The sequence below is a fragment of the Oncorhynchus masou genome, chromosome 14 (genome assembly GCF_036934945.1).
Source record: "Oncorhynchus masou masou isolate Uvic2021 chromosome 14, UVic_Omas_1.1, whole genome shotgun sequence".
Classification (NCBI taxonomy): domain Eukaryota; kingdom Metazoa; phylum Chordata; class Actinopteri; order Salmoniformes; family Salmonidae; genus Oncorhynchus; species Oncorhynchus masou.
Window position 1 is genome coordinate 23,760,879 of NC_088225.1, and position 24,042 is coordinate 23,784,920.

At 47.4% G+C, this 24,042-nt stretch overlaps 1 protein-coding gene across 1 annotated transcript in view; it reads right to left on the bottom strand.

The window, feature by feature from the left end:
• Positions 1-7: 7 nt before the first annotated feature.
• The window catches only part of LOC135554569 (testis-expressed protein 2-like), a 33,873-nt gene continuing 9,838 nt past the window's right edge, over positions 8-24,042 (bottom strand). Inside the window, exons 2-12 of the mRNA XM_064986942.1 lie at positions 13,274-14,872; positions 8,171-8,371; positions 7,744-8,059; positions 7,213-7,403; positions 6,443-6,604; positions 3,877-3,976; positions 3,186-3,327; positions 2,778-2,927; positions 2,291-2,500; positions 1,985-2,105; positions 8-1,603 (exon numbers count right to left, since the gene is read on the bottom strand). Coding sequence (XP_064843014.1) covers positions 1,460-1,603; positions 1,985-2,105; positions 2,291-2,500; positions 2,778-2,927; positions 3,186-3,327; positions 3,877-3,976; positions 6,443-6,604; positions 7,213-7,403; positions 7,744-8,059; positions 8,171-8,371; positions 13,274-14,587 — 3,051 coding nt within the window. The 5' untranslated portion in view covers positions 14,588-14,872 and the 3' untranslated portion in view covers positions 8-1,459. The remainder of the gene's footprint in view (positions 1,604-1,984; positions 2,106-2,290; positions 2,501-2,777; positions 2,928-3,185; positions 3,328-3,876; positions 3,977-6,442; positions 6,605-7,212; positions 7,404-7,743; positions 8,060-8,170; positions 8,372-13,273; positions 14,873-24,042) is intronic.

Consider the following 24,042-nt stretch of genomic DNA (forward strand, 5'->3'; position numbering starts at 1 on the left):
ACTACTTTTGTTCAGGGCCCAAATGACACCCTATTTCCTGTATAAATATAGAATGGGCTGCCATTTGGGGGACAAATTTGGATAAGTGAGTAATGGTGGCACGGTGATGTATTGGTAAATAAAATTGGTGTGTAAACTGGTCGTGGGGAAGAAGTAACTCTCCCTATACATTCAATGTATCACCCCTCCCCCCACACACACAAAACAAATGATGGCTAAACAAGAGCACTTGTGGCTTCCCTCCACTATACCACTGGTGGCTCACGGTTAAAAACAGAAGTCAAATTTCAGTTGGACCTTGTATGCAATTGACCAATAAAGATGCACTAGATATCTTAATCGTGTATTAGTACTGTATTTTTATGAAGTTTTATTTTTCCCACAATATCTTGATAGTATGTAGAAATGGACAGGCTTTGTCGGTTAGTTGATGAATGAAGAGGGGGTACGTTGTCCAAAAGCCACTCAAAGCCATTTGATGATGAACGTTTTAATGAACCAATAATCTTCTCTGGGCTACAATCACTTAAAATAGGAATTGTTCAGGGAGTCAATTTTGTCAGGCCAGTAACACACCAATGTTCTGGCCAGCCCACTGGACAACATGAGTACGAGTTGAGGACAAACTGATTCAGTATATCACAGCATAGTCATCGTACAGTGACAGTTCATACCAGTAATGCCCATTCACTTTCCTTTAAGTGAACATATCTACCTATTGCTGTTTTATTCAAAATGGCACCCTATTCCCTATGTAGTGCACTACCATAGCAGGGCCCTGGTCAAAAGCAGTGCACCACATAGCACAGGTGGTTGGTGGCACCTGAATTGCGGAGAATGGGCTTGTGTTAACGACAAGTGGAATTGGTGGAATGTTATCAAACATGGTTGCAACGTCATGATATATGGTGCCAACTGGGACACTGTCTTCATTACACAGCTTAGTGTATTTTGTTCTGGAGGCAGCTATGCAGAGTGGTCACTTACTGGCACTGCCACAAAGTCATAAAATCTGATTTGAAAACCTATCCTTAACCCTAAACTCAAATTAAGACCAAAAAGCCCATTTTTATGTATGCATTTTTACAATACAGCCAATTTAGGATTTTTGCTGTTCCATCTAGTGGAAATCGTTCAGTTCTGCCTCACGGAGAAGACTCATCCCAATAAACATCAGCCTGGTTCATTACAGGACTATCGCAGGTCACTTCTCTATTGCAAAGTGCTGTCTAAGTTCAGTCAGTAGGGCTGGGTGCTATAACAGGCTCTATGCGATTATACCAGTCCCTCTTGCTGCTCAGAACATAGCCATGCCTCTATCCAGTCATGCCATGTTGTACGTGCCCGCCACAGGCTTCGCTAGGACTGAACCAAGCCCTATCTGCTCAGAATCCACTGTGGGTCCATGCCCACTGGTTTTCCATTTATTTTCTTCTCCATCCACTGCCACAGTGAGGCACTATTCAGACACGTAGTACTGGGAGTCGTTGGAGGAGCGGCGTGAGGAGTGGGCTGGAGAATGCTGGGCTGCTGGAGGGTTGTCCAGCACGGAGGACATGAGAGGAAGATAGAGGTCATCCATGTTGGGCATCACAAACTCCTTCTGCAGTGGATGCAAGAACAACAAGCAATGCTAAACAAATATACATAGATAACAATACAGGAGATGAAGTCCTAGCAACTTGCAGGATCAACATAACACTGTATGGTGCCAGATGGCTGGGATTGGATTTATAGTAGTACACATCATTTGGGACAACTGTATTAGTCAAGCTGTGTAGATATGAAAATAGCTGATGCAAACACTTCTGCCCCTTACCTATAAGTACAGTAAGTCCAGACAGGAATCAAACAACCATTCTGTTGCTACAGTATCATCATGATTGGACCTACGCTAACCTTGACCACAGCACTATATCATGATGACAGTCTCGTGTATGATGTCATGTTCAGGTGCCACCTCACAGGTGGGGGACAGACTGACCTGAAACTCTCGACTCAGCTTCTTCTCGATCCACTCTGTGACGTGTGTGAAGGTGACCTCCCTCTCCCCTAGCATGGGACGCACACGCAGGTCCAGCCTGGGAGGCACACGGAAACTGTACCTGTGGGGGGAGACAGAGGGAGAGTCAGGGAGACAAGAATAAAGACAGTAAGAAAGACCTGTTTGAGACTTAAACAGAAACAAGAGCCAATGTACCTTTCAGTTCAGTGTATCTATAGACTGATATAAAACCACAGAACTGGAATGATTCTATTCATATGGTTAAAGCGAGCAGATTTGTAGTACCATATCCTGTCAGTAGGGGGAGGTGGAATGTTGACAGCCAGAGTCCCTGAGAGTTCTAGAACTTCCACAGTGAGCATCAGTGGCATGTTGGAGACCTCAGCGATCTTCTTCTTGATGTACTCGTTCTCCGTGGCCTTCTGGAAGTACTTGGACGAGGTGATCTTGTCCACGAACCTCAGGAACCGTCTGCCGGTGCTCCCACCACTCCCACTGAGAGGAGTCATGAAACGCAGCTCAATAAAAACACTTTCAAAAACACTTACAAACTTTTAAAAAAGGCTCAACTGTGGAACTCACTTTAAAGTGACAACAACAGTCTCTCATCCAGTGAACAAAACAGTACAAGGGTTAACAACTTGTCATTAAAGAAGGTAAAAAATAAATGTCATGACCTGTGTCCCAAATGGCGCGTTATTCCTTCTATGGTGCACTACCTCTGATCATGCACATAGGGAATAGGGTGCCATTTGGGACACTATCATTTTACCCATCAGTCGCTGGTGGTGGTGGCGTGCCTGCACTCTTATCTCCCAGAGTTCCCTGGGGTTCAGTAGGCGGCACCTCCTCCTCATCAGATGAGCCGGCACTGGAGGACTCCTCATCACTGTCAGCTAATACACACAGCCTGGGCTTGGAGCTGAGACACACACACACACACACACAATACTTTAAATACTGCATTTGGATCCAAATGATTGTGAGTCATCATGAGTCATGGTACAACTTCTATCTTCTTTCTAATCAGTAATCAGGGTTACAAAACTGTCTTCTTTATACAGACAACAAACACATGAACGCACACACACACAGTACACACACACAGCATGAGCCAAAACAGTGTATCTGAGATGCAGGCTGATCTGTGGTGTACGAGGACATAGGGATCAGGTCTTACCCTACTTGGCTGGTCTCTGGGGTGTGTCCGTCAGCATCCACCCCAATGGACTTCTCCTTCCCCAGTTTACACAGGTTCAACTTCGTCTCCAGGGTCATCTGTAGGCAGCCTGTATACACCACCTCCATCTCCAACCACAGGCCTGGGGGGAGGGGGAGAGAGAGAGGTCTTTATGAAGGTGATACAGAAATTAGAGATTTGCACACACACATACATTTTGGATCAAATCATGATTTCCTATTCGAGACAACCATTATTGTTGTCAATTTATCATAAAGGGAAAGGGAGGTGGCAGATGTAGTATTGTCATTCTGTGTCATATGGCAAATTGAGACTAATGACAATAGTAGCCTGATGGGAAATAGCATTAGCTTGTTATTGTGTGTGTAGGTAGATCAATGTTAAGTGGATTGCTAATCCTGCGGAGGAAGACAATAGGAAGGAGCTTAAGGATAAGTGGCACCCATTCCCTTTATAGTGACAGACCTGGTCAAAAGTAGTGAACTCTAAAGGGAATAGGGTGCCATTTGGGACTCAGTCTTAGAGTAGGACACAAATTGGATAAAGTCAGCACTGGGTCTGGTCTGAGAAAGTAATGTGTGTGCGTGCTGGATGTCAATCTGAGCAGGGGAAAGATACAGATGCAACACACACACACACACACACACACACACACACACACACCCTCTACCTCTGTGGTCCAGTGAGGGTTTGGAGATGCTGAGCGCCTGAGGTATGCAGGTACCCATGTCCAGATCAGCCAACTTCAGTTCATTCACAAAGTACGGCAACTGTAGGACAACATACAATGATGGTGTTCATAAAATGTAGGACGTGTGTGTGCATGGTGTGTGTGTGGTGGAGATGTGTGTGTACATGCATGCATGTGTGAGCGTGCAAGTGTGTATGCATGTGTGAGTGATCGGGAGAAAAGCAAGTGATGGGGAGCTGCAGCACATGACAGTCCATGATAGAGTGAGCTGACAAGGCATTAACCCTCCTCCTCTCCGCTCATCCCCCTTTTCACTCTCCAATGTTGATGGCCTGCTGCCCTCATCTGACCTTTTGCTCAACAGTATGACTGATGTACAGTGGGGAGAACAAGTATTTGATACACTGCCGATTTTGCAGGTTTTCCTACTTTCAAAGCATGTAGAGGTCTGTAATTTTTATCATAGGTACACTTCAACTGTGAGAGACGGAATCTAAAACAAAAGTCCAGAAAATCACGTATTATTTTTCAGTAATTAATTTGCATTTTATTGCATGACATAAGTATTTGATACATCAGAAAAGCAGAACTTAATATTTGGTACAGAAACCTTTCCTGTAGTTCTTGACCAGGTTTGCACACACTGCTGCAGGGATTTTGGCCCACTCCTCCAGATCCTTCAGGTTTTGGGGCTGTCGCTGGGCAATAGGGACTTTCAGCTCCCTCCAAAGATTTTCTATTGGGTTCAGGTCTGGAGACTGGCTAGGCCACTCCAGGACCTTGAGATGCTTCTTACGGAGCCACTCCTTAGTTGCCCTGGCTGTGTGTTTTGGGTCGTTGTCATGCTGGAAGACCCAGCCATGACCCATCTTCAATGCTCTTACTGAGGGAAGGAGGTTGTTGGCCAAGATCTCGCGATACATGGCCCCATCCATCCTCCCCTCAATAGGGTGCAGTCATACTGTCCCCTTTGCAGAAAAGCATCCCGAAAGAATGATGTTTCCACCTCCATGTTTCATGGTTGGGATGGTGTTCTTGGGGTTGTCCTCATCTTTCTTCTTCCTCCAAACACGGCGAGTGGAGTTTAGACCAAAAAGCTCTATTTTTGTCTCATCAGACCACATGGCCTTCTCCCATTCCTCCTCTGGATCATCCAGATGGTCATTGGCAAACTTCAGACGGGCCTAGACATGCGCTGGCTTGAGCAGGGGGACCTTGCGTGAGCTGCAGGATTTTAATCCATGACGGCGTAGTGTGTTACTAATGATTTTCTTTGAGACTGTGGTCCCAGCTCTCTTCAGGTCATTGACCAGGTCCTGACGTGTAGTTCTGGGCTGATCGCTCACCTTCCTCATGATCATTGATGCCCTACGAGGTGAGATCTTGCATGGAGCCCCAGACCGAGGGCGATTGACCGTCATCTTGAACTTCTTCCATTTTCTAATAAACAGTTGTTGCCTTCTCACCAAGCTGCTTGCCTACTGTCCTGTAGCCCATCCCAGCCTTGTGCAGCTCTACAATATTAACCCTGATGTCCTTACACAGCTCTCTGGTCTGTATAAAAGACAGGTGTCTTTTATACAAGTAACGAGTTCAAACAGGTGCAGTTAATACAGGTAATGAGTGGAGAACAGGATGGCTTCTTAAAGAAACAGGTCTGTGAGAGTCGGAATTCTTACTGGTTGGTAGGTGATCAAATACTTATGTCATGCAATAAAATGCATATTAATTAATTAAAAATCATTCAATGTGATTTTCTGGATTTTTGTTTTAGATTCCGTCTCTCACACTTGAAGTGTACCTATGATAAAAATTACAGACCTCTACATGCTTTGTAAGTAGGAAAACCTGCAAAATCGGCAGTGTATCAAATACTTGTTCTTCCCACTGTATAAGTAACAAGCACAGAGCAGTACCCCAGTGCCCGAGTACCTTAGAACCCTAGTGCCCCAGTACCTTAGAACCCTTGTGCCCCAGTACCCCAGTGCCTCAGTACCCAGTACCCCAGTGCCCCCCCCAGTACCCCAGTGCCCCCCCAGTGCCCCAGTACCCCAGTGCCCCAGTACCAAAGTGCCCCAGTACCCAGTGCCCCAGTGAGAGTGAGAGGATCATGCACTGTAGTTGGATTCTATAGGACTTACCATGTAGTGCAGAGACATGGAGGATATTGATATTATTTTCTTTACATACAGACATTTCCTCCATCTTTCCATTCATCCATCCACCCACCTACCTACCCACCCAACCACTGACCCACGAACCCATCCACCTACCTACCCACCCAACCACTGACCCACGAACCCATCCACCTACCTACCTACCTACCTACCTACCTACCTACCTACCTACCTACCCACCTACCCACCTACCCACCTACCCACCCAACCACCCAACCAACCAACCAACCCACCCACCCACCCACCCACCCACCCACCCACCCACCCACGAACCCATCCATCCATCCATCTACCAACACACCTACTCACCCACCCACCTACTCATACACCCACCAACCCCCATCCCCTTCCCCAACTCCCAGACTCACCCTGATCTTACTCAGCTTCTTCTGGATCTTGTGGGCCACCAGGTCCACCCAGTATTTCTCCCGGAGGAAGTCCCAGAAGATCCTCCCCACCAGGGCATTGACCCAGGCCGGTTGGCCCTCTGCTGGGCAGCCCCCCTCTGCTGATGCCTCCTCACTGGGGAACTGGATAGAGGAGAGAACAGAACAGAGCCGGTTTACAAAAAAAATTCACAGTAGGCGTGCTGATCTAGGATCAGGCCCCATCTCACTACTACCTACTCTACAACAGATGCTCACCACACAGGACATCAGAACAGAACACACAGCCAAGCCAGGGTCATATTCTTTAGTGCAGACCGCAGCAAACAAGTCACAACAAATCGGTCAAATTCAGGTAGGTCCCTCCCCTTTTTGGTTGTTTGCTTCTGTGCCCAATGAATATGACACAGCCAGGTACACTGCTCCTATTAATATCCCAGCCAGGTGATATCTGTTCCATTTGGTCCACTCAGCATGTATACAGCATCTTGCTGAGTCAGTCAGTATCTATCCTCCTCTCACCAAGGCCAAAGGCTGACTGGACTGTAACTGTAACTGTGGCTGTATTGATGTATTCTAATCAGTGTGAGTTATGTTAAGGATTTTAACGATGGTTAAGGGTTCAGAGGTTCAGAACCCAGATACTGTATGAAGTGTGGTACGTTTGACCAGAGCTGTTTGGGGAAGAATAAACGTCTTCGTATTGAAACACCATTGAACCACCAGGTTAATAGTTCAGTTTTGTAGCGTACCCTCTTCCTGGCTGTGGGGCTTCCCTGGTCACTGTGGCAGGGGCTGGGGCTGGGACTGGGACTGGGACTGCTACCCTCTAAGCCAATGAGGCGGCTCATGTAGGAGCCGTAGTCCACCAGGTCACGCAGGCCAATCAGAGAGGGCAGGTGCTCCGTACTGTCCATACTGGAGCTCCCACTGCATAACACCTCTGGGGAAGAGAGAGATGGAGAGAGAGAAAGAGAGAGAGAGAGAAAGAAGGAAGGAAGTGGGGAGAGATGGAGGAAGATAGAGTGAGGGAGAGAGTCAAGAAAACAGGCGGACAGGTCAAGTGGCAGAGGGGGAAAGGAACAGGGGAGGGAGGTGGTTAAAATAGCATTACACTCAATTCAATACTAATTATATATGAAAAATGACAAACCACCGATTCCTGTCCAGGGTGTGCACCCTATTCCCTATGTTTTGCACTACTTTTGACCAGGACCCACAGGGAATAGGGTGCCATTTGGATGTAACCAACCATATCAGTAGGGGGCAGCACGGTTTCTTACCAGACTTGGGCACGTCTCTGATCGGGCTGCTCTTGAACTCTGACTTCGAGGCTAACAGGAAGTGCTGGAACCAATCCTCCTTCTCTCTTCCTGTACGACCAAAAAGGTAGAGAGTGTCGGGGAGGCCCTGTGTCTGTGTGTCTGGGAGTGTCTGCTTGTCTGTCCTCTCCTCCTCCTCCTCCTCCTCCTCTTGCCCCTCTTCCACTCTCTCCTCCTCCTCCTCTCTCCCCACCTCTCCCTCGGCCAGTATGATACAGATAGGGTACTTCTTATTCCAAACTCTCTTCCGTGCCAAGGCAGCAGGCAACAGGGAGACCTGGTTTGAAATAAGAAACAAGAAATAATGAACAACTTACTGTAACAAAGCCTTTATAAAGCCTAGATGCTTCAGAAATCCATAAGCAAATGTCTATATGGACACACTGACCTTGCAGTTGGTCAGCTGGTAGCAGCGCGAGCGCAGGAACACAACTTCATGGGGCGGTTCGTCGAAGGCTGCCTGTCGGGGGATGTTGGTGCGGGGGTAGGCCAGGCGTAGGCGGCTGCCCTCCAGGGTGGCATACACAGAGTGGGTGAGCGACCGGTGGTAGGTCTCTGGGTCGTACACGGGCATCTCGTTCATCCAGCCCTAGAATGCATGGAGGATGTTATAGTACAGGTTTGGGTTGTGTCTGGAATGGCACCCTATTCCCAATATAGTGCACTCCTTTTGACCAGGGCCCATAGGGGCTTACCGTGAACAACAGCATTTCACCCAACACTTTCCCTAAGAGGAAAAATGGTGTTTCCGTGCTCCAACAGCAGGAGAAGAGGTGGACACATAAGAGGTAGAAGCGCGACACTCTCTTTATTTAATTGAATACTTCTGTGCTGTTTTTACTTCTGTTTTTTTAGTTTTAATACATTTGCAAACATTTATAAAAAACTGTTTTCTCTTTGTCATTATAGAGTATTGTGTGTAGATTGATGAGGACATTGTTTTATTTAATCCATTTTAGAATAAGGCGGTAACTTGACAAGATTTTTCAAAAGTCAAGGGGTCTGAATACTTTCCAAATGCATCGTATCTATCACAGGATATACATGTCTTATCTATCACAGGGGACTGGCTCTATACATGTCTTATCTATCACAGGATATACATGTCTTATCTATCACAGGAGACTGCCTCTATACATGTCTTATCTATCACAGGGGACTGGCTCTATACATGTCTTATCTATCACAGGAGACTGGCTCTATACATGTCTTATCTATCACAGGAGACTGCCTCTATACATGTCTTATCTATCACAGGAGACTGGCTCTATACATGTCTTATCTATCACAGGAGACTGGCTCTATACATGTCTTATCTATCACAGGAGACTGGCTCTATACATGTCTTATCTATCACAGGAGACTGGCTCTATACATGTCTTATCTATCACAGGAGACTGCCTCTATACATGTCTTATCTATCTATCACATGTCTTACTATCTCTATACATGTCTTATCTATCACAGGAGACTGGCTCTATACATGTCTTATCTATCACAGGAGACTGGCTCTATACATGTCTTATCTATCACAGGAGACTGGCTCTATACATGTCTTATCTATCACAGGAGACTGGCTCTATACATGTCTTATCTATCACAGGAGACTGGCTCTATACATGTCTTATCTATCACAGGATATACATGTCTTATCTATCACAGGAGACTGCCTCTATACATGTCTTATCTATCACAGGAGACTGGCTCTATACATGTCTTATCTATCTATCACAGGAGACTGGCTCTATACATGTCATATCTATCACAGGAGACTGGCTCTATACATGTCTTATCTATCACAGGAGACTGGCTCTATACATGTCTTATCTATCACAGGATATACATGTCTTATCTATCACAGGAGACTGCCTCTATACATGTCTTATCTATCACAGGAGACTGGCTCTATACATGTCTTATCTATCACAGGAGACTGGCTCTATACATGTCTTATCTATCACAGGGGACCGGCTCTATACATGTCTTATCTATCACAGGAGACTGGCTCTATACATGTCTTATCTATCACAGGAGACTGCCTCTATACATGTCTTATCTATCACAGGAGACTGGCTCTATACATGTCTTATCTATCACAGGAGACTGGCTCTATACATGTCATATCTATCACAGGAGACTGGCTCTATACATGTCTTATCTATCACAGGAGACTGGCTCTATACATGTCTTATCTATCACAGGGGACCGGCTCTATACATGTCTTATCTATCACAGGATATACATGTCTTATCTATCACAGGAGACTGCCTCTATACATGTCTTATCTATCACAGGAGACTGGCTCTATACATGTCTTATCTATCACAGGCGACTGGCTCTATACATGTCTTATCTATCACAGGGGACTGCCTCTATACATGTCTTATCTATCACAGGATATACATGTCTTATCTATCACAGGAGACTGGCTCTATACATGTCTTATCTATCACAGTAGACTGGCTCTATATACATGTCTTATCTATCACAGGAGACCGGCTCTATACATGTCTTATCTATCACACAGGACTGGCTCTATACATGTCTTATCTATCACAGGAGACTGGCTCTATACATGTCTTATCTATCACACGGGACTGGCTCTATACATGTCTTATCTATCACAGTAGACTGGCTCTATACATGTCTTATCTATCACAGGAGACTGCCTCTATCGCTCTGGGTTATTGCCTGGTGAGCTTTTTTTGTTTGTTAGTGTTTTTATCTCACTCTAATAAACTCACCTTATTTTCACTTTCTTACATTGTGTTCACTTGGGCAGTCACAGCTGTTCACTGATGTTTACTTTTGCTGTTGTTGTTTGCAGTTGCTTACCATGAATTTCTCTTAAAGGTGATATGTACATTGACATTCTTTTGTTGTCAGATATTGTGGCAGTTAACTTTCACAGTCAGCAAATCTGTCTCAAATCTGTCTTCCTTCCCTGCTGTAATTGTTCTAGTATAACCCTTCCTAGTATTACCTGAATACTCATTGGTTATTGAGCGCCGTGATTTCCCTGTAGTCAAATCTATGGCGGTGAAACCAGAGCTAGGGGCAGCTCTCTACTACCATTTTACACTACTGAGCCAAGTGGAGCTGTACTGGACAGGCATGGTTACATCTCCATCATAGTTGCTGCAACCACACTGGAAAGAACAATATGAAAATAAAATATTCAAGCCAGACCAGTACAGGTTGGGTCGGCCCTACAGTGTGAATCAGGTACGTTTCTGTTCCTCTGAGGCAGAACTCGGGCTTAGAGCTTAGGTAACGTAGTCACGCTGTGACATTAATCTGCTTGTTTGGCATGTTTGATTGTTCACCTACTGGACTTGGAAGACACACAGAAATTGATAATAAAAAGATTGTGGGGGCTGTTTTGTTAGACTTCAGTGCGGCCTTTGAATTTATCGATCATAGTTTGCTGCTGGCAAAACGTATGTGTTATGGCTTTACATCCTCTGTTGTGGATAAAGAGTTACCTATCTAACAGAACATAGAGGGTGTTCTTTAATGGAAGCCTCTCCAACATAATCCAGTAGAATCAGGAATTCCCCAAGGCAGCTGTCAAGGCCCTTACCTTTTTTCAATCTTTACTAATGAATTGCCACTGGCTTTGAGGAAAGCCAGAGTGTCTATGTTTGCGGATGACTCAACATTATACATGTCAGCTACTACAGCGACTGAAATGACTGCAACACTTAACAAAGAGTGTGTGGTAGGAATAAGTTAGTCCTCAATATTTCTAAAACTTAAAGCATTGTATTTGGGACAAATCATTCACTAAACCATAAACCTCAACTAAATCTTGTAATAAATCATGTGGAAATTGAGCAAGTTGAGGTGACTAAACTGCTTGGAGTAACCCTGGATTGTAAACTGTCATGGTCAAAACATATTGATACAACAGTAACTAAGATGGGGAGAAGTATGTCCATGATAAAGCACTGCTCTACCTTCTTGACAGCACTGTCAACAAGGCAGGTCCCACAGGCCCTAGTTTCTACCTTTTTAACAGCACTGTCAACAAGGCAGGTTCTACAGGCCTAGTTTCTACCTTCTTAACAGCACTGTCAACAAGGCAGGTCTTACAGGCCCTAGTTTCTACCTTCTTAACAGCACTGTCAAAGGCAGGTCCTAGTTTTGTCGCACCTGTTCAGTCATGTGGTCAGGTGCCACTAAAAAGGATTTAGGAAAATTGCAATTAGTTCAGAACAGGGCAGCACGGCTGGAGAGCTAATATTAATAATATGCATGTCAATCTCTCCTGTCTCAAAGAGGAAGAGAGATTGACTTCATCACGGCTTGTATTTCTTTATGTCGAATGCACCAAGCTGTCTGTTTGGCTTATAGCCTTAAAAGCTTCAACCTAATTTGACTGTTTTGCAGTGTTCTTCTGAGCTAATTTGTGTTTCTTATGTCTTGGGTTCAGCTTAGAGCCAACTGAATTAATCAAGACAGAAATATCACAGCTGCAACAGCTAATGGACTGGGAGATGGGACACACAAAGTCAGCACTGGGTCTGGTCTGAGAAAGTAATGTGTGTGCGTGCTGGATGTCAATCTGAGCAGGGGAAAGAGACAGACGTTAAACCACAACCAATCCACAATCAATCCATCAGACTAGCAAGTCAACTGGCCTAGATACAGAGGGTTTTAAACTGGGCTCTGGGGTTATTAGCACTGCGTAGCTCCAGCTCTAGAAGGCCAAGGGCCAGAGGAAACACAGGGACTTCCTGGGCTACAGTAGACTGACATGGGATCTATCTGGACCGGGCGGCTATAAGCCCCTCATTCCTCACTAATCAAAGGCCAAGGGGCAGAGGATGTACAGGAACTACATGGGTTACAACTGAGGGAGATGGTATGCGTCCCAAATGGCATCCTATCCCCTATGTGGTGCACCACCTTTTAACAGGGCCCTTTGTAGTAGTGCACTACAAAGGGAATAGGCTGCTATTGCGGAAGCAGCCCCATGGCTGTAAGCCCCTCAGTTCTCACTATCCTCTCTAATCAGCACCTAGCCTCATTCACTCACCCATTCACAGAAACAAAGGTCTCTACTTCTCCACTCTATAGAGACCAAGACAGTAGTAATGATTGTTACCATAGATACAGTATGTGGCTCGTGCTTTGGTTCATGAGACAGAAATGTATCAACTATAAAAAATATTAAAACAATTGATGAAAGCCTGTTTTCTTAGTATTTTTAAGGGCTGACCATCTGCCTGCCTGCCTGCCTGCCTGTCTGTCTGTCTGGCTGTCTGGCTGACTGCCTGCCTGCCTGCCTGCCTGTCTGTCTGTCTGTCTGTCTGTCTGTCTGTCTGTCTGTCTGTCTGTCTGTCTGTCTGTCTGTCTGTCTGCCTATGTATCTGTCTGTCTCTCTGTGACAATCTGTCTGTTCGTCCGTCTGTCTGTGTTGTCCTACTGTAACTCTATCAATCTATGTTACTTGTGTGTGTGACCACTCCCATATCCTCAAACTCACCTCCAGGACTTCTGCATCTGTGCGCGGCCCACCAACAGGGTCCGAGGGCAGCAGGCTGTTGTCTTGGGACCACCGGGCCCCTGTAGTGCCCCAGGGGGGCAAAGCTCTGGAGCGCGGACGTGGCGTTAACACCAGGACCACCACCAACCCTAACAGGAACCCACATGCTAGCCCCAGGGACAGCCCAGTCACATAGGAGGGCAGAGGGAGCACAAAGAACCCATAGGCAAGTACGCCCACAAACAAGAGCCAGCGGACAGGCACTGAGGCTACAGGAACCCCAGGAATCCTGCCTCGAGCCTGGGGATGGGTTCCTCGATGCTGACCTCTGGTACCAGCTCCACTGGTTCCGACCCCCTGGACCTCTACCACCTGGATGAGGTCTCCGTTGGTGCAGATCTTGTAGAGGCTATCCCCTAACTGGCTATGGTGCTCTGGGGAAAGTGAGGGCTTCAGAAGGCCCTTCCTGGGTCTCCTTAGTGGGGTTTCACACACACCCAGTTCACTGTCTATTCCACGTCTGTATCTTACTTGTGTCTCTGTGCTCCCATCTTCAATGTTCAATGGGGTCCCACTCCCACCACCTCCACAGCTACCAAGGGAGGCAGGTGAGTCCCCGACCCCTCCAGACACCTTCTGTTTGGGGCTCCCCGAGCTCGACTCGTCCCCCATCATTTTACCCCACATGCTCATGGGGTCCTGTATGGCCTCCGAGAACTTCCTCCGCGTGTCCTCGAACTCGGTCATCAGGGAACTTCCTTTGGGCTCCGTGGGGGAAGCGGGGGACGGGGGTGCCATCCAGCTATCATTCCCAAAACCAGCCTCCTGGAGCTTGGGTTGGGTCTGGGTGAACTGCTTCCAGGGGTGCATGTGGAGCTTGGAGTCCGACTTGGAGAGGTAGACCTCGGGCTCGAGGTGGGAGATCTCGGTGGAGAGGGACTTGACCAGGCTGAGGAGGGGTTTGGAGCTTCTCAAGGAACCAGTCTCTTTGGTCTGCAGCTCTGTGGAGGAGGACTTCACCAGGCCGGGGGGTGGCGACGAGGCCATGGCCAGGTCAGCCAGGGAGCCCGGAGAGGAGGGGGAGAGGGGGATGTGGAAGCCCGAGGAGCGGCGTCCCTGGCCTGGCTCCAGCCCCAAACCTAGCCCCAGGCCTGAGTCGAACCTACTGTCCCTGGCCTCCATGACTCCAGTCTTGTCTTTGGAGAAGGCCACGGTAGGGCCCTCCCTGACTCCAGGCTTGTCTTTGGAGAAGGCCACGGTAGGGCCCTCGCCCTCATCATGGTGCTCCAGAAAGATAAGCTCACTGTCCTCCATGCTGTTCTTCTCTCTGCCTCTGACAGTTTGTAAGACTGTGTTTGTTACTTAATATCCACAGTACTCACATTCAATCTGAAATATGGTTCCATCCCTCTCTCAGTTTTCATGTATTGAAGATGTGTATATTTAGCTGCTGTAGCTATGGAGACATGGTCCCCCAAACACAGTGGTTGGCTGTAGGGTAGTAAGACATGGTGCTGGGGTGGTGCTGGGGATCAGTGGGTGCTGCACGGTGAGTAGCATTCTCTTCCCCAGTCTGAGTCATCACTCAACCACAGGACTCTGGAGACATGGGGAAGAAAGAAAGGCGACATTGAGTGATATTTTCCTATTCATCAAACATCAATCAAAAATGTTATATACAGTGCCTTGCGAAAGTATTCGGCCCCCTTGAACTTTGCGACCTTTTGCCACATTTCAGGCTTCAAACATAAAGATATAAAACTGTATTTTTTTGTGAAGAATCAACAACAAGTGGGACACAATCATTATTCAGTTTTTGATTTGTTAAAAAAGTTTGAAATATCCAATAAATGTCGTTCCACTTCATGATTGTGTCCCACTTGTTGTTGATTCTTCACAAAAAAATACAGTTTTATATCTTTATGTTTGAAGCCTGAAATGTGGCAAAAGGTCGCAAAGTTCAAGGGGGCCGAATACTTTCGCAAGGCACTGTAACATAAGAATACAATCATATTAGTAACATCACTCTGGTTGAGGATGATGGATGTCAATCATACACACACACACATCCCTGAAGGAGGACAGTAGAGGTTGTGTCCCAAGTGGAACCATATTCCCTACAGGATGCCATTTGGGACATAACATCAGTGTCTGGGACATAGTGCCCTGCACGTTTCTTCATCCTGGGTATCTGACACTGTCCCCCCCACCCACACCCCACACCGTACAGCACTAGACAGGCTGTTCCCACCACACCATCCAACACCAGACAGACTGTTCCCCCCACACCATCCAACACCAGACAGACTGTTCCCCCCACACCATCCAACACCAGACAGACTGTTCCCCCCACACCATCCAACACTAGACAGACTGTTCCCACCACACCATTCAACACCAGACAGACTGTTCTCCCACACACCATCCAACACTAGACAGACTGTTCCCCCCACACCATCCAACACTAGACAGACTGTTCCCCCCCACACCATCCAACACCAGACAGACTGTTCCCCCCCCACACCATTCAACACCAGACAGACTGTTCCCCCACACCATCCAACACTAGGCAGACTGTCCCCCCCCACACCATCCAACACCAGACAGACTGTTCCCCCACACCATCCAACACTAGACAGACTGTTCCCCCCACACCATCCAACACCAGACAGACTGTTCCCCCCACACCATCCAACACTAGACAGACTGTTCCCCCCGACACCATCCAACACTAGACAGACTGTTCCCCTCCCACACCATCCAACACCAGACAGACTGTTCCCCTCCCACACCATCCAACACCAGACAGACTGTTCCCCTCCCACACCATCCAACACCAGACAGACTGTTCCCCTCCCACACCATCCAACACTAGACAGACTGTTCCCCCCCACACCATCCAACACTAGACAGACTGTTCCCCCCACACCATCCAACACTAGACAGACTGTTCCCCTCCCACACCATCCAACACCAGACAGACTGTTCCCCTCCCACACCATCCAACACCAGACAGACTGTTCCCCCCACACCATCCAACACTAGACAGACTGTTCCCCCACACCATCCAACACTAGACAGACTGTTCCCCCCACACCATCCAACACCAGACAGACTGTTCCCCCCACACCATCCAACACCAGACAGACTGTTCCCCCCCACACCATCCAACACTAGACAGACTGTTCCCCCGACACCATTCAACACTAGACAGACTGTTCCCCCCACACCATCCAACACTAGACAGACTGTTCCCCCCACACCATCCAACACTAGACAGACTGTTCCCCCGACACCATTCAACACTAGACAGACTGTTCCCCCCACACCATCCAACACTAGACAGACTGTTCCCCCCACACCATCCAACACTAGACAGACTGTTCTCCCACACACCATCCAACACTAGACAGACTGTTCCCCCACACCATCCAACACTAGACAGACTGTTCCCCCCACACCATCCAACACCAGACAGACTGTTCCCCCCACACCATTCAACACCAGACAGACTGTTCCCCCCACACCATCCAACACTAGGCAGACTGTCCCCCCACACCATCCAACACCAGACAGACTGTTCCCCCCACACCATCCAACACTAGACAGACTGTTCCCCCCACACCATCCAACACCAGACAGACTGTTCCCCCCACACCATCCAACACTAGACAGACTGTTCCCCCGACACCATCCAACACTAGACAGACTGTTCAAATCAAATCAAATCAAATTTATTTATATAGCCCTTCGTACATCAGCTGATATCTCAAAGTGCTGTACAGAAACCCAGCCTAAAACCCCAAACAGCAAGCAATGCAGGTGTAGAAGCACGGTGGCTAGGAAAAACTCCCTAGAAAAGCCAAAACCTAGGAAGAAACCTAGAGAGGAACCAGGCTATGTGGGGTGGCCAGTCCTCTTCTGGCTGTGCCGGGTAGAGATTATAACAGAACATGGCCAAGATGTTCAAATGTTCATAAATGACCAGCATGGTCGAATAATAATAATAAGGCAGAACAGTTGAAACTGGAGCAGCAGCACGGCCAGGTGGACTGGGGACAGCAAGGAGTCATCATGTCAAGTAGTCCTGGGGCATGGTCCTAGGGCTCAGGTCAGTTGAAACTGGAGCAGCAGCACGGCCAGGTGGACTGGGGACAGCAAGGAGTCATCATGTCAGGTAGTCCTGGGGCATGGTCCTAGGGCTCAGGTCCTCCGAGAGAGAGAAGGAGAGAATTAGAGAACGCACACTTAGATTCACACAGGACACCGAATTGGACAGGAGAAGTACTCCAGATATAACAAACTGACCCCAGCCCCCGACACATAAACTACTGCAGCATAAATACTGGAGGCTGAGACAGGAGGGGTCAGGAGACACTGTGGCCCCACCCGAGGACACCCCCGGACAGGGCCAAACAGGAAGGATATAACCCCACCCACTTTGCCAAAGCACAGCCCCCACACCACTGGAGGGATATCTTCAACCACCAACTTACCATCCTGAGACAAAGCTGAGTATAGCCCGCAAAGATCTCCGCCACGGCACAACCCAAGGGGGGGGGCGCCAACCCAGACAGGATGACCACATCAGTGAATCAACCCACTCAGGTGACGCACCCCCTCCAGGGACGGCATGAGAGAGCCCCAGCAAGCCAGTGACTCAGCCCCTGTAATAGGGTTAGAGGCAGAGAATCCCAGTGGAAAGAGGGGAACCGGCCAGGCAGAGACAGCAAGGGTGGTTCGTTGCTCCAGAGCCTTTCCGTTCACCTTCCCACTCCTGGGCCAGACTACACTCAATCATATGACCCACTGAAGAGATGAGTCTTCAGTAAAGACTTAAAGGTTGAGACCGAGTTTGCGTCTCTGACATGGGTAGGCAGACCGTTCCATAAAAATGGAGCTCTATAGGAGAAAGCCCTGCCTCCAGCTGTTTGCTTAGAAATTCTAGGGACAATTAGGAGGCCTGCGTCTTGTGACCGTAGCGTACGTGTAGGTATGTACGGCAGGACCAAATCAGAGAGATAGGTAGGAGCAAGCCCATGCAATGCTTTATAGGTTAGCAGTAAAACCTTGAAATCAGCCCTTGCTTTGACAGGAAGCCAGTGTAGGGAGGCTAGCACTGGAGTAATATGATCAAATTTTTGGTTCTAGTCAGGATTCTAGCAGCCGTATTTAGCACTAACTGAAGTTTATTTAGTGCTTTATCCGGGTAGCCGGAAAGTAGAGCATTGCAGTAGTCTAACCTAGAAGTGACAAAAGCATGGATTAATTTTTCTGCATCATTTTTGGACAGAAAGTTTCTGATTTTTGCAATGTTACGTAGATGGAAAAAAGCTGTCCTTGAAATGGTCTTGATATGTTCTTCAAAAGAGAGATCAGGGTCCAGAGTAACGCCGAGGTCCTTCACAGTTTTATTTGAGATGACTGTACAACCATTAAGATTAATTGTCAGATTCAACAGAAGATCTCTTTGTTTCTTGGGACCTAGAACAAGCATCTCTGTTTTATCCGAGTTTAAAAGTAGAAAGTTTGCTGCCATCCACTTCCTTATGTCTGAAACACATGCTTCTAGCGAGGGCAATTTTGGGGCTTCACCATGTTTCATTGAAATGTACAGCTGTGTATCATCCGCATAGCAGTGAAAGTTAACATTATGTTTTCGAATAACATCCCCAAGAGGTAAAATATATAGTGAAAACAACAGCGGTCCTAAAACGGAACCTTGAGGAACACCGAAATTTACAGTTGATTTGTCAGAGGACAAACCATCCACAGAGACAAACTGATATCTTTCCGACAGATAAGATCTAAACCAGGCCAGAACTTGTCCGTGTAGACCAATTTGGGTTTCCAATCTCTCCAAAAGAATGTGGTGATCGATGGTATCAAAAGCAGCACTAAGGTCTAGGAGCACGAGGACAGATGCAGAGCCTCGGTCCGATGCCATTAAAATGTCATTTACCACCTTCACAAGTGCCGTCTCAGTGCTATGATGGGGTCTAAAACCAGACTGAAGCATTTCATATACATTGTTTGTCTTCAGGAAGGCAGTGAGTTGCTGAGCAACAGCCTTTTCTAAGATTTTTGAGAGGAATGGAAGATTCGATATAGGCCGATAGTTTTTTATATTTTCTGGGTCAAGGTTTGGCTTTTTCAAGAGAGGCTTTATTACTGCCACTTTTAGTGAGTTTGGTACACATCCGGTGGATAGAGAGCCGTTTATTATGTTCAACATAGGAGGGCCAAGCACAGGAAGCAGCTCTTTCAGTAGTTTAGTTGGAATAGGGTCCAGTAAGCAGCTTGAAGGTTTAGAGGCCATGATTATTTTCATCATTGTGTCAAGAGATATAGTACTAAAACACTTGAGCGTCTCTCTTGATCCTAGGTCCACGCAGAGTTGTGCAGACTCAGGACAACTGAGCTTTGAAGGAATACGCAGATTTAAAGAGGAGTCTGTAATTTGCTTTCTAATAATCATAATTTTTTCCTCAAAGAAGTTCATGAATTTATCACTGCTAAAGTGAAAGTCATCCTCTCTTGGGGAATGCTGCTTTTTAGTTAGCTTTGCGACCGTATCAAAAAGGAATTTTGGATTGTTCTTATTGTCCTCAATTAAGTTAGAAAAATAGGATGATCGAGCAGCAGTAAGGGCTCTTCAGTACTGCACGGTACTGTCTTTCCAAGCTAGACGGAAGACTTCCAGTTTGGTGTGGCGCCATTTCCGTTCCAATTTTCTGGAAGCTTGCTTCAGAGCTCGGGTATTTTCTGTGTACCAGGGAGCTAGTTTCTTATGAGAAATGTTTTTAGTTTTTAGGGGTGCAACTGCATCTAGGGTATTGCGCAAGGTTAAATTGAGTTCCTCAGTTAGGTGGTTAACTGATTTTTGTCCTCTGGTGTCATTGGGTAGACAGAGGGAATCTGGAAGGACATCAAGGAATCTTTGTGTTGTCTGTGAATTTATAGCACGACTTTTGATGTTCCTTGGTTGGGGTCTGAGCAGATTATTTGTTGCAATTGCAAACGTAATAAAATGGTGGTCCGATAGTCCTGGATTATGAGGAAAAACATTAAGATCCACAACATTTATTCCATGGGACAAAACTAGGTCCAGCGTATGACTGTGACAGTGAGTGGGTCCAGAGACATGTTGGACAAAACCCACTGAGTCGATGATGGCTCCGAAAGCCTTTTGGAGTGGGTCTGTGGACTTTTCCATGTGAATATTAAAGTCACCAAAGATTAGAATATTATCTGCTATGACTACAAGGTCCGATAGGAATTCAGGGAACTCCGTCACCATTCAACACTAGAGGAACGCTGTATATGACCCAGGAGGCCTGTAAACAGTAGCTATAAAAAGTGATTGAGTAGGCTGCATAGATTTCATGACTAGAAGCTCAAAAGACGAAAACGTCATTTTTTTTTTTGTAAATTGAAATTTGCTATCGTAAATGTTAGCAATACCTCCGCCTTTGCGGGATGCACGGGGGATATGGTCACTAGTGTAGCCAGGAGGTGAGGCCTCATTTAACACAGTAAATTCATCAGGCTTAAGCCATGTTTCAGTCAGGCCAATCACATCAAGATTATGATCAGTGATTAGTTCATTGACTATAATTGCCTTTGAAGTAAGGGATCTAACATTAAGTAGCCCTATTTTGAGATGTGAGGTATCATGATCTCTTTCAATAATGACAGGAATGGAGGTGGTCTTTATCCTAGTGAGATTGCTAAGGCGAACACCGCCATGTTTAGTTTTGCGCAACCTAGGTCGAGGCACAGACACGGTCTCAATGGTAATAGCTGAGCTGACTACACTGACTATGCTAGTGGCAGACTCCACTATGCTGGCAGGCTGGCTAACAGCCTGCTGCCTGGCCTGCACCCTATTTCATTGTGGAGCTAGAGGAGTTAGAGCCCTGTCTATGTTGGTAGATAAGATGAGAGCACCCCTCCAGCTTGGATGGAGTCCGTCACTCCTCAGCAGGTCAGGCTTGGTCCTGTTTGTGGGTGAGTCCCAAAAAGAGGGCCAATTATCTTCAAATTCTAACTTTTCGGAGGGGCAGAAAACAGTTTTCAACCAGCGATTGAGTTGTGAGACTCTGCTGTAGAGCTCATCACTCCCCCTAACTGGGAGGGGGCCAGAGACAATTACTCGATGCCGACACATCTTTCTAGCTGATTTACACGCAGAAGCTATGTTGCGCTTGGTGATCTCTGACTGTTTCATCCTAACATCGTTGGTGCCGACGTGGATAACAATATCTCTATACTCTCTACACTCGCCAGTTTTAGCTTTAGCCAGCACCATCTTCAGATTAGCCTTAACGTCGGTAGCCCTGCCCCCCGGTAAACAGTGTATGATCGCTGGATGATTCGTTTTAAGTCTAATACTGCGGGTAATGGAGTCGCCAATGACTAGAGTTTTCAATTTGTCAGAGCTAATGTTCCCCTCCCACACCATCCAACACCAGACAGACTGTTCCCCTCCCACACCATCCAACACCAGACAGACTGTTCCCCTCCCACACCATCCAACACCAGACAGACTGTTCCCCTCCCACACCATCCAACACTAGACAGACTGTTCCCCCCCACACCATCCAACACTAGACAGACTGTTCCCCTCCCACACCATCCAACACTAGACAGACTGTTCCCCTCCCACACCATCCAACACCAGACAGACTGTTCCCCTCCCACACCATCCAACACCAGACAAACTGTTCCCCTCCCACACCATCCAACACCAGACAGACTGTTCCCCCCACACCATCCAACACTAGACAGACTGTTCCCCCCACACCATCCAACACCAGACAGACTGTTCCCCCCCCACACCATCCAACACTAGACAGACTGTTCCCCCCGACACCATTCAACACTAGACAGACTGTTCCCCCCACACCATCCAACACTAGACAGACTGTTCCCCCCACACCATCCAACACCAGACAGACTGTTCCCCCCCCACACCATTCAACACTAGACAGACTGTTCCCCCCACCATCCAACACTAGACAGACTGTTCCCCCCGACACCATTCAACACTAGACAGACTGTTCCCCCCGACACCATCCAACACTAGACAGACTGTTCCCCTCCCACACCATCCAACACTAGACAGACTGTTCCCCCCTACACCATCCAACACTAGACAGACTGTTCCACCCCCACACCATCAAACACTAGACAGACTGTTCCCCCCACACCATCCAACACTAGACAGACTGTTCCCCACCCACACCATCCAACACTAGACAGACTGTTCCCGCCACACAATCCAACACTAGACAGACTGTTCCCCCCACACCATCCAACACTAGACAGACTGTTCCCCCCTACACCATCCAACACTAGACAGACTGTTCCACCCGCACACCATCAAACACTAGACAGACTGTTCCCCCCTACACCATCCAACACTAGACAGACTGTCCCCCCACACCAAACACTAGACAGACTGTCCCCCCCCACACCATCCAACACTAGACAGACTGTTCCCGCCACACAATCCAACACTAGACAGACTGTTCCCCCCACACCATCCAACACTAGACAGACTGTTCCCCTCCCACACCATCCAACACTAGACAGACTGTTCCCCCCCACACCATCCAACACTAGACAGACTGTTCCCCTCCCACACAATCCAACACTAGACAGACTGTTCCCCCCACACCATCCAACACTAGACAGACTGTTCCCCTCCCACACCATCCAACACTAGACAGACTGTTCCCCCCCACACCATCCAACACTAGACAGACTGTTCCCCTCCCACACCATCCAACACAAGACAGACTGTTCCCCCCCACACCATTGAACACTAGACAGACTGTTCCCCTCCACACCATCCAACACTAGACAGACTGTACCCCCCACACCATCCAACACTAGAGTGCCCTGTCCCTGACTCATGGCTTTAGGTTCAGCCCCTTCTCCTCTCCCCTTCTCCTCTTCTCTCTCATTTAGTTAGTTTATTTTCTTTTCCTCTCCCTTCCTGTCTCATCCACGTCCATCTCTTCTCGCTCCTCCCTTCTTCCCTCTCACCCTCTCCTCCCTTTCCCTCTCACCATCCCCTCTCTTCCAATCGCTCTCTTCCCTTTCCTTTTCACCCTCTCCTCTCCTCTATCCTTTCCTTTCCTCTTCCCTCTAGGTGAAGAGGGGAAGTGCTCTGGTCTGTCAGGCAGCATCAGCCCTGACTGTGGATGTAAATATAAATAGAATAGGGGTGGGTGGTAGGCGGCATGGTGGGCTGTTCCCTTCTGAAGCAAACTGTTTGGTGTCTGTTTCTTTCTTTCTTTCTCTCTCTTCTCTCTCTCTCTGTGTGTGTGTGTGTGTGTGTGTGTGTGTGTGTGTGTGTGTGTGTGTGTGTGTGTGTGTGTGTGTGTGTGTGTGTGTGTGTGTGTGTGTGTGTGTGTGTGTGTGTGTGTGTGTGTGTGCACTTGTGCATATCTGTGTGCATGCTTGCGCGTGTGTGAGTGTGTGTGTGCGTCTTACAGAGAGAGAAAGAGAGAGATTCCAACACTGGTGAGACCCTTCACTTTCTGGATTAATCTGAGAAGTAGGACAGTGAACGGATTTAGGGTTTAATCCCACTGTTGTCCAAGGGCGGACACTCCTAATCTCTCATTATGGACCATTACCCCAGTCAGATTACAGGTTTACACACGGATTGTGTGTTGTGTGTGTGTGTCTTAGAGAGAAAGAGGAAAATAGACATTCCAAACACTGCGGAGGATGACGAGTGCCTCTAGACACACATT